This window comes from Oncorhynchus masou, chromosome 27 (assembly GCF_036934945.1).
Source record: "Oncorhynchus masou masou isolate Uvic2021 chromosome 27, UVic_Omas_1.1, whole genome shotgun sequence".
NCBI classification, from domain to species: Eukaryota; Metazoa; Chordata; class Actinopteri; order Salmoniformes; family Salmonidae; genus Oncorhynchus; species Oncorhynchus masou.
In genome coordinates this window covers 21482551-21493601 of record NC_088238.1, presented here as the reverse complement: position 1 = coordinate 21493601, position 11051 = coordinate 21482551, and the positions used below count along the sequence as shown (strand labels likewise).

The 11051-nt window shown below is 44.1% G+C and overlaps 1 protein-coding gene across 1 annotated transcript in view; it reads right to left on the bottom strand.

Moving 5' to 3' along the window:
• Positions 1-2497: 2497 nt before the first annotated feature.
• The window catches only part of LOC135515782 (guanine nucleotide-binding protein G(i) subunit alpha-1), a 28560-nt gene continuing 20006 nt past the window's right edge, over positions 2498-11051 (bottom strand). The window contains exons 6-9 of the mRNA XM_064939513.1: positions 10772-10901; positions 8716-8869; positions 4407-4627; positions 2498-3428 (exon numbers count right to left, since the gene is read on the bottom strand). Of these exons, the coding sequence (XP_064795585.1) occupies positions 4437-4627; positions 8716-8869; positions 10772-10901 (475 nt within the window). The 3' untranslated portion in view covers positions 2498-3428; positions 4407-4436. The remainder of the gene's footprint in view (positions 3429-4406; positions 4628-8715; positions 8870-10771; positions 10902-11051) is intronic.

The following is an 11051-nucleotide window of genomic DNA, read 5'->3' as shown; positions in this document are numbered from 1 at the left end:
ACACATTATTCCATGACTAATGCCATGTTAATGATATCCGAGTGAGAGTGACTAACAAAATCAAAATGGGAGGCCCTCTGGAGGTCAGGGCCCCTGGGCACGTGCCCTGCGTGCCTAGTCAGTATTCGGCCATGATTACTACAAAAATAGACAGCTGGCAAAACTACTTTCCCAATCAACATTTATTTTCCTGACATGGCTAATTGATTGACTGCCACATCTGTGAAAAGACTAAAATCCTTCAGGGAAACACTGTCTCATACACACACCACAATGTTACAGAGAGAGAGAACATCCAAACACAACAGGTCCTCTGATTGGTAATAACAGTAGAACTGGTAAGACCAGGGTTGGTCAGCTGTGGACAGTTTCCATGCTTTGGAAAGTGACATTGATCAATTTCTCTTTCTCATGTCACAGCTTCAGTGGTGTATCATATAGTAACTTAACTGGTTTTGAATTGCTAATAGCCACACTGATGCTGTGCACTGACTATAGTATCCAATCAGCTGTGCTCTATATGGACATGCAGAAGTGTGTTGGTGCTCCCCAGGGTTGTAATACAAACAATGTGTGTGTGGGGGGGGGGGGGGGGGGTGAGTCCTTCCATGAAGGTGAATGTGTCTACACTGGTAGACAAAGCAAAACATTGCAGATTGTGTGCGTGTGTACGTGCGAGTGAATACAGCACCCCATATTGACTTGGACGTGGCAGCCAGACAAAGTGTGGCTAGTTTAACTACGTGGCCGGTCCAACACAACCACCACCGCGAGCAGATCACACAGATAAGCCTGTCTTCTCCCTCCTGCGGCCAGCTGCTTCATACAGAGATACCAGACAGAGTAAACAAAGAGTAAACACTGTACAGTTCCAGGCAGCACAGGAATAATGTGTCCATTGTTCTGTCACACACACACACAACAACCTCCCACTGCTCTTCAGCGTTACCCATTCATTAACAGTGTCACTATTGTTTTACAGTGTTTCACACCGAAGCTGCTGCGGGGGTGCTAAAAATATCTCCCGCCAAACGTGGCGCCCATGGGAGCCAAATCCCTGAGCCCCGCTTCACATAAACACATTTTCCTCCCTCGGGTCCGTCACACATCTGTCTCTCCCTCCTTCTCTGTCATATTGTAATGACAGCTAAACTATGCAAATGTAGCTTTCCCGCACAGACACGCTGCCACAGTGATGTGCGCACATCTATAGATGCAAATCAGCGTGTCTATCATGTGCACACATTATGCAAACTATGGTGCCTGACCCAGTGCTTAGAAAGTCCTTTGAGAATGGAGATCCCCGGGTGGAAGACAATCTGTCCAGGGATGTATGGAAGAAGTAGTGAAAGCTCCAGTGTTGAAGGGTTGTGTGGCTGCTAAGGGGCATCTGTGCCAGTTCAATGCCTCCTTGGGATCCCCTGAGGTGGCCCAGATCTGACTTGGGATATGGGAAGGCACAAGAGCGTGTCACAGAAGTGGACAGTGGTGGTCTCTGCCTATGTATAGTGCTAACTCATTTACATTGCAAACAGTGTTTGCAGTCTGGGATAAAATACAAATTTGTCAGCTAATCTTAACAAGCTCACATGATATGGAAACTGAGTAGGTGTATCTCACACACAATGTTGATTCAACCAGTGTGACCCCAGTGGGAGGTTACTGAGGAGATTCACCATAGAGGAGGTTATAAAGAACCTGTATACTACACAAACACATTTTGTTTCCCCTGAAAACCCAAACCAACAATAGCCCTGCAGGGTAATCTGGCTAATGAGATTAGAGAAACGAGATAATGACATTAAAAAAATTTAAAAAAAATCACTATGACTAAACATGTCACCATGGCCACTGACCAGACTGCCTCTCCTCAAGTCACCCACAACCCCAATGACAACAGGATGTCAATCATTCAACACCCAACAAAACAACATTAGTGCCACACTCCATACAGCTGTATATTCAAACAGACAGGGAAATGCCACCGGAGGAGAATAATCTAGAGACAGAGAATAGTCTCCAGTTTGCCAGTTTCCTTGATCACACACACTATGATCTGATGTGTTTTGTATGTGTTTGTGCCAACCACTCAAGAAACACTTGAATTTCAAAAATGTTACGCTACGTTAAAGAGTTAAGGAACAAAGACACTGGGAATTAGCATGGTGGGAAAATCACTCCCGTTATACCACTGTTTCACAGTGAAGTGTGTCACACCGTGTGCAGTAAAACTAAAGTGAAACAGAAGGATTCATTTTGGGGTTTTCCCAGCTAACTGGATATGGCAGCCAGTGTGACAACATGGCATGAAGAAACAGGATGGTGAGACATAAATGATGGCATAACAATGATGACATAAGGATGAATACATGACATAAGGATGAATACATGAGGGTGACTAGAAGAAATGCTCAAACTCACCTGAAGTAAGTTGACTCCCTCCCCCTTTTCACCAACTGTAACTCAGGAGAGCACTGAAGACACCAGGGTCACTGAATGGTTTGTAAAGGGTTTTATTAGCAAAATAAGGGAATGAGTGTACAAAGGCTCCCTGTCTGTTGGAGAACACACAGACAGCTGTGGCTGGTTAAAGACCATAACCATGTGTTTGTTCCCCATTAATTTTTACTTTACAATTGTGATTCTGCAGTGATCGCAGAGACCAAGTCCCCGAAGCCACCTTAAATAAATCTTAAAATATACAGTAAAATATGACTCCGATTGAGCTATTCTGTCATTCCACAGCATAACGTAAGCTCCCTGACCTAGCTATGGTTCATATTGGATACACATAGGATATGGTGTACTGTTAAAAACCACATCCCTTTGTCAGTATGGAACAGCCTGTGGGCAGGGCTTGTGTTGGTCACCATCGAGAACACACACACACACACACACCTTTGGACCACGAGGAATCTCACCACTAAATTGGTTGGGAATGTGCACAAAAGATTGTTAATATCCCTCAGGAAACATTTCACCGTTTATGTTGGAACGATTTCAGCAGGCAAAAAAAATAGCAATTTGGTCAGTGATTGCAGAGAAAAAGTACATGCAAAAGGCACAAGTACAAACAAACTGAGCTCAAATCAAATCCCTTTCCCCTAACAATTGAGGAGGGAGAAAAGGAATATTTCCACCAAAATGCAAGCTTCCTTTTCCAGAGAGGGCTTAAAAAAGGAACAAACTAAATTAAAAAAAGCTCTTCCAAAAAAAAAGATGAAAAAAAAAGTGTGAAAATGATTTTACTACGACACAAACATCCAACACAAATGTTTAAAAGCTAATTCAAAATGTTCCAAGACAAAAACATAAATAAATCCATTAAAAGGGGCATATAGTACAGCAATGGTCCATAATTGATTCTCCCCAGTCAGATTCTTGTGAACTTCTCCCAGAAAACGCACATTATGCTGGCTTTTCACCGCCTAGAGAGAGAAAGAGAAAGAAATAGACACCATTAGATCTTATTGTATGCTTGGCAAACGGCCGTTCCATTCAAATATCCTTAAAATATTGTTTGACCATGCCATGATCATCTCCCAAACATCTTAATGGAGCAGAACATTTAATTAGGCTCCCGAATCAAGAGGGCCTTGATTTCAGCTGATTAGATTTAACAAGCGTTTGATCCTGAAAGGGTTAAACTGCATCTCTGAGGCAGCCTGGATATAGCTCAACTTGTAATAAATCAAATCCGTCAACTGATTTTAAAACGTTTGAAGTTGGAAGCCAACCGTCAGGAGGTAGAGATACACACGACAACAAGAGCTCCTGTGGATAACTTTCACCATCTGGGAAAGCTAGCATACTAGTTTAACACACTGGCAATGTGGATAATACCGTGCACCCTGCCTGAAACCGGCCTTGGCTATGACTGCAGCATGCTAGTGTAACGGATCTCAGTGTGCTGCTAACAGTTTGGCTTCCTCCACTCCCTGTCCCCATACTGAGCTCGAACCTCTGGGCTTGATCCTCTGCTTCGCAACACACGTGACCTCCAACCCTGACAACGTACCAACAGTTTCAGCTATCAAACTGGTGGTTGCGACATTTAAAGCTCGCTGTGGAGTGAGCTAATCAGCTGAAATCAAGGCCCTCTTGATTCGGGAGCCTAATTAAATGTTCTGCTCCATTAAGATGTTTGGGAGATGATCATGGCATGGTCAAACAATATATGTTTGTAAGTCCTCAACACGGGCACTGTGAGCACTCATGGCAGCCACCAGTCAGACATGGGCCCTCAACCATGTAGCGCCAACATCCATCCCCCAGCACTCTACACAAACGAACACAAGTTCTCAAGTCTGCAGTGCGTAGGCAGGGCTATGTTGCACATGGAGAAGTGATGAGAAGGGAGAGAGAGGGAAAGATTGATGGAGAAAGGAAAAAAAAGGTGGGCTCACCAGAAAACTTCCATCGATTAAATCCAGGTCTTAGAAGAGTCCACAGTCCTTCAGGTTGTTCTTGATGATGACGTCAGTGACGGCGTCGAAGACAAACTGCACGTTCTTGGTGTCGGTGGCGCAGGTGAAGTGAGTGTAGATCTCCTTGGTGTCCTTCCTCTTGTTCAGATCCTCAAACTGACACTGGATGTAGGCCGCAGCTTCCTCGTAAGTGTTGGAGCCTAGCCGCAAGACAAGAAAACCCCCAAATTTCTAATGACTTTTCTCATAAGGCGTAGTCCCAGCCTCTACTTCAGGCATTCTTACTATGTCATGAATTGATGACAATAGGAGTGAGAATTCAACTGAAGTGCAAGACAGTACATCAACTCAGCAAAAAAATAAACATCCTCACTGTCAACTGCATTTATTATTTAGCAAACTTAACATGTACTATCTGAACAAAGGGGGAGCGGTCAAAATCAAAAGTAACAGTCAGTATCTGGTGTGGCCACCAGCTGCATTAAGTACTGCAGTTCATCTCCTCCTCATGGACTGCACCAGATTTGCCAGTTCTTGCTGAGATATGTTACCCCACTATTCCACCAAGGCACCTGCAAGTTCCCAGACATTTCTGGGGGGAATGGCCCTAGCCCTCAGCCTCCGATCCAACAAGTCCTAGACGTGCTCAATGGGAATGAGATCCGGGTTTTTCGCTGGCCATGGTAGAACACTGACATTCCCGTCTTGCAGGAAATCACGCACAGAACGAGCAGTATGGCTGGTGGCATTATCATGATGGAGGCTCATGTCAGGATGCAGGAAGGGTACCACATGAGAGAGGAGGATGTCTTCCCTGTAACGCAAAGCGTTGAGATCGCTTGCAATGACAACAAGCTCAGTCCAATGATGCTGTGACACCGCCCCAGACCATGACAGACCCTCCACCTCGATCCTGCTCCAGAGTACAGGCCTCGGTGTAACGCTCATTCCTTCGATGATAAACGCAAATCCGACTATCACCCCTGGTGAGACAAAACCGCGACTCGTCAGAGAAGAGCACTTTTTGCCAGTCCTGTCTGGTCCAGCGACGGTGGGTTTGTGCCCATAGGTTGCCGGTGAGGTCTGGTGAGGACCTGCCTTACAACAGGCCTACAAGCCCTCAGTCCAGCCCCTCTCAGCCTATTGCGGACAGTCTGAGCACTGATGGAGGGATTGTGCGTTCCTGGTGTAACTCGAGCTGTTGTTGCCATCATCCTGTACCTGTCCTGCAGGTGTGACGTTCGGATGTACCGATCCTGTGCAGGTGTTGTTACACGTGGTCTGCCACTGCGAGGACAATCAGCTGTCCGACCTTTCTCCCTGTAGCGCTGTCTTATGCATCTCACAGTACGGACATTTCAATTTATTGACCTGGCCACATCTGAAGTCCTCATGCCTCCTTGCAGCATGCCTAAGGAACGTTCATGCAGATGAGCAGGGACCCTGGACATCTTTCTTTAGGTGTTTCTCAGAGTCAGTAGAAAGGCCTCTTTAGTGTCCTAAGTTTTCATAATTGTGACCTTAATTACCCTACCGTCTTTTTAAATTTTTTATTTCACCTTTATTTAACCAGGTAGGCTAGTTGAACAAGATCTAATTTACAACTGCGACCTGGCCAAGATAAAGCATAGCAGTGTGAACAGACAATACAGAGTTATACATGGAGTAAACAATAAACAAGTCAATTACACAGTAGGAAAAAAAGTCTATATACATTGTGTGCAAAAGGCATGAGGAGGTAGGCAAATAATTACAATTTTGCAGATTAACACTGGAGTGATAAATAATCAGATGGTCATGTGCAGGTAGAGATACTGGTGTGCAAAAGAGCAGAAAAGTAAATAAATAAAAACAGTATGGGGATGAGGTAGGTAAATTGGGTGGGCTATTTACCGATGGACTATGTACAGCTGCAGCGATCGGTTAGCTGCTCAGATAGCAGATGTTTAAAGTTGGTGAGGGAGAGAAGTCTCCAACTTCAGCGATTTTTGCAATTCGTTCCAGTCACAGGCAGCAGAAAGCTGGAAGGCGGCTAAATGAGGTGTTGGCTTTAGGGATGATCAGTGAGATACACCTGCTGGAGCGCGTGCTACAGGCGGATGTTGCCATCGTAACCAGTGAACTGAGAAGGCGGAGCTTTACCTAGCATGGACTTGTAGATGACCTGGAGCCAGTGGGTCTGGTGACGAATATGTAGCGGGCCAGCCGACTAGCGCATACAGGTCGCAGTGGTGGGTGGTATAAGGTGCTTTAGTAACAAAACGGATGGCACTGTGATAAACTGCATCCAGTTTGCTGAGTAGAGTATTGGAAGCTATTTTGTAGATGACATTGCCGAAGTCGAGGATCGGTAGGATAGTCAGTTTTACTAGGGTAAGTTTGGCAGCGTGAGTGAAGGAGGCTTTGTTGCGGAATAGAAAGCCGACGATTTGATTTTAGATTGGAGATGTTTTATATGAGTCTGGAAGGAGAGTTTACAGTCTAGCCAGACACCTAAGTACTTGTAGATGTCCACATATTCTAGGTCGGAACCATCCAGGGTGGTGATGCTAGTCGGGCGTGCGGGTGCGTGCAGGCAGCGAACGGTTGAAAAGCATGCATTTGGTTTTACTAGCGTTTAAGAGCAGTTGGAGGCCACGGAAGGAGTGTTGTATGGCATTGACGCTCGTTTGGAGGTCAGATAGCACAGTGTCCAAGGAAGGGCCAGAAGTATACAGAATGGTGTCGTCTGCGTAGAGGTGTATCAGGGAATCGCCCACAGCAAGAGCAACATCATTGATGTATACATAGAAATGAGTCGGCCCGAGAATTGAACCCTGTGGCACCCCCATAGAGACTGCCAGAGGACCGGACAACATGCTTATCTGAGATGGTAAGAAGTTACTTTTAAAGAATGACCAGGCATCCTCAACTGACGGGATGAGGTCAATATCCTTCCAGGATACCCGAGCCAGATCGATTAGAAAGGCATGCTCGCAGAAGTGTTTTAGGGAGCGTTTGACAGTGATGAGGGGTGGTCGTTTGACTGCGGACCCATAGCGGATACAGGCAATGAGGCAGTGATCGCTGAGATCCTGGTTGAAGACAGCGGAGGTTTATTTGGAGGGCCAGTTGGTCAGGATAACGTCAATGAGGGTGACCTTGTTTACAGATTTAGGGTTGTACCTGGTGGGTTCCTTGATGATTTGTGTGAGATTGAGGGCATTTACCTTAGATTGTAGGACTGCCGGGGTGTTAAGCATATAACTGTAAGCTGTTAGTGTCTTAACGACCGTTCCACAGGTGCATGTTCATTAATTTTTTATGGCTCATTGAACAAGCATGAGAAACAGTGTTTAAACCCTTTACAATGAAGATCTGTGAAGCTCTTAGGGATAGCCCCCTTTTCAATTTTTGCCTATAATGACATACCCAAATTGAACTACCTGTAGCTCAGGCCCTGAAGCAAGGATATGCATATTCTTGGTACCATTTGAAAGGAAACACTGAAGTTTTTGGAAATGTGAACGGAATGTAGAAGAATAACAATAGATTTGGTAAAAGATAATACACAGATTTTTTTTTGTACCATCATCTTTGAAATGCAAGAGAAAATACATTATGGCCTATCCCAGCCCACGTGCAATTTAGACTTTGGCCACGAGATGACATCAGTGTATGTGCAACGTTGTAGACTGATCCAATGAACCATTGTTTTTCTGCTCAAAATTGTGTATGTATGACTGCCCAAATGTGCCTAATTGGTTTATTAATAACTTTTCAAGTTCAAAACTGTGCACTCTCCTCAAACAATAGCATGGTATTATTTCACCGTAATATCTCCTGTAAATTGGACAGTGCAGTTAGATAACAAGAATTTAAGCATTCTGCCAATATCAGATATGTCTATGTCCTGGGAAATGTTCTTCTTTCTTACAACATCATGCTAATCGCATTAGCCTACATTAGCGCAACCGTCCCATGGAATGAACACCGATCCCGAAGAAGTTTTTAAAAAGGGTAGAAGTGACCAATGTCTGTTGAACGTCTCCTGTCACACCACCGATGTGGTGGAACATACCATCTGCATATGTTCAGTAACTACACTATATTACCGGCTCTATATGTTTATATGAGATCCTCTTTCCAATCATGTAGACATTCAATTATATTTGTTCAGGTGTGCAAATGACAAAGAAATCATTGAAAAATGTACAGACAACTCCAGCGATAAGTCACACACAATTCACAGTTATCCCCAATCATTCTATAAACAGTCTACCATGGCTGGTTGGCTGTGTTACTGTACCTGCGTATTCTGGGTAACAGATAGTTAGAGGACTCTTCTTGATTTTCTCCTCAAACAGGTCTTTCTTGTTGAGGAAGAGGATGATGGAGGTGTCTGTGAACCACTTGTTGTTGCAGATGGAGTCAAACAGCTTCATGCTCTCATGCATCCGGTTCTGGGGCGAGAAGAAGGCAACATTGGACAATAGCTTTTGTGAGGCTTCGAGCTACAGAACTTCACCTGCACTGATGTGGAATAAGGGGACAGGTGAAAGCAAAAACCTGCTAGGACGTCCACCATATTGCTTTATCCTAAGTTTTCAGATCAGTGCAGATGAAGGAAAGGAGTTGAGGAGAAAAAGCCTCTTTAGACTATCGAGATAAACTCAGAAACACGTTTGGACTCGTAGAGACAGTTTCACACACCCAGAATGAAGCTCAGCCAGGCACTAAAATGCATGTTCAATGTAAATATTATATTGAGAACGATTTTTTGTTCAGGATTTGGCTGGTGTCATACAGATATACAGTACCAGTCAAACATTTGGACACACTCCTCATTCCAGAGTTTATAGAGCTTTATAGAATAATAGTGAAGACATCAAACTATGAAATAACACATATGGAATCATGTAGTAACCCAAAGTCTTCAACAAATCAAAATATATTTTATATTTTTCAAAGTAGCCACCCTTTTCCTTGACAGTTTTGCACACTTGGCATTCTCTCAACCAGCTTCATGAGGTAGTCACCTGGAATGCATTTCAATTAACAGGTGTGGCTTATTAAAAGTTAGTTTGTGGAATTTCTTTCCTTCTTAATGCGTTTGAGCCAATCAGTTGTGTTGTGACAAAAATAGGGGTGGTATACAGTAGATAGCCCTATTTGATAAAAGACCAAGTCGATATTATGGCAAGAACAACTCAAATAAGCAAAGAGAAACGATAGTCCATCATTCATTTAAGACATGAAGGTAAGTCAATCCGTAAAAGTTCAAGAACTTTGAAAGTTTCTTCAAGTGCATTCACAAAAACCATCAAACACTATGATGAAACTGACACAGGAAAGGAAGACCCAGAGTTACCTCTGCTGCAGAGGATAAGTTCATTAGAGTTACCAGCCTCAGAAATTGCAGCCCAAATAAATGCTTCAAAGAGTTCAAGTAAGACATCTCAACATCAACTGTTCAGAGGAGACTGCGTGAATCAGGCCTTCATGGTCGATTTGCTGCAAAGAAACCACTACTAAAGGACACTAATAAGAAGAATATACTTGCTTGGGCCAAGAGACACGAGCAATGGACATCAGACCGGTGGAAATCTGTCCTTTGGTCTGATGAGTCCAAATTTGAGATGTTTGGTTCCAACCGCTGTGTCTTTGAGAGAAGCACGGATGACCTCCGCATGTGTGGTTTCCACCATGAAGCGGCTGATGTGAGTGTGTGCGGGTGGGGGGGGGGGGTGCTTTGCTGGTGACACTGTCAATGATTGATTTCGAATTCAAGACAAACTTAACCAGCATGGCTAACAGAGCATTCTGCAGCGATACGACATCCCATCTGGTTTGCGCATAGTGGGACTATCATTTGTTTTTCAACAGGACAATAACCCAACACCTCCAGGCTGTGTAAGGGCTATTTGACTAAGAAGGAGAGTGATGGAGTGCTGCATCAGATCACCCAACCTCAACCCAAATGAGATGGTTTGGGATTAATTGGACCGCAGAGTGAAGGAAAAGCAGCCAACAAGTGCTCAGCGTATGTGGGAACTCCTTCAAGACTGTTGGAAATGCATTCCAGGTGAAGCTGGTTGACAGAATGCCAAGCGTGTACAAAGCTGTTATCAAGGTAAAGGGTAGCTACTTTGAAGAATCTAAAATACATTTTGATTTGTTTAACACTTTTTTGGTTACTACATGATTCCATGTGTTATTTCACAGTTTTGAGGTCTTCACTATTATTCTACAATGTAGAAAATAGTAAAAATAAAGAAACCCTTGAATGAGTAGGTGTTTCCAAACTTTTGACTGGTACTGTACATGTACTCTTATTTAATGTCCATCGTTGGACAGGAACTCACCATCTCCTCATCTTCAGCCAGCACCAGATCATAGTCGCTGAGCGCCACACAGAAGATGATGGCAGTGACACCCTCGAAGCAGTGTATCCACTTCTTCCTCTCGGACCTCTGACCTCCAACATCAAACATCCTGAGGAGGAAGTGGCGGATAATGCACCAGACAATGTAAACGGAGTATGTTTCCATGCATGTCGCACACAAGACAAACAACTTTATTGGCCATTGGCCACTAGAGAAAACAGAGCTGTGGCCTGGGGTTCTGGGTTTAAGTGTTAGATGG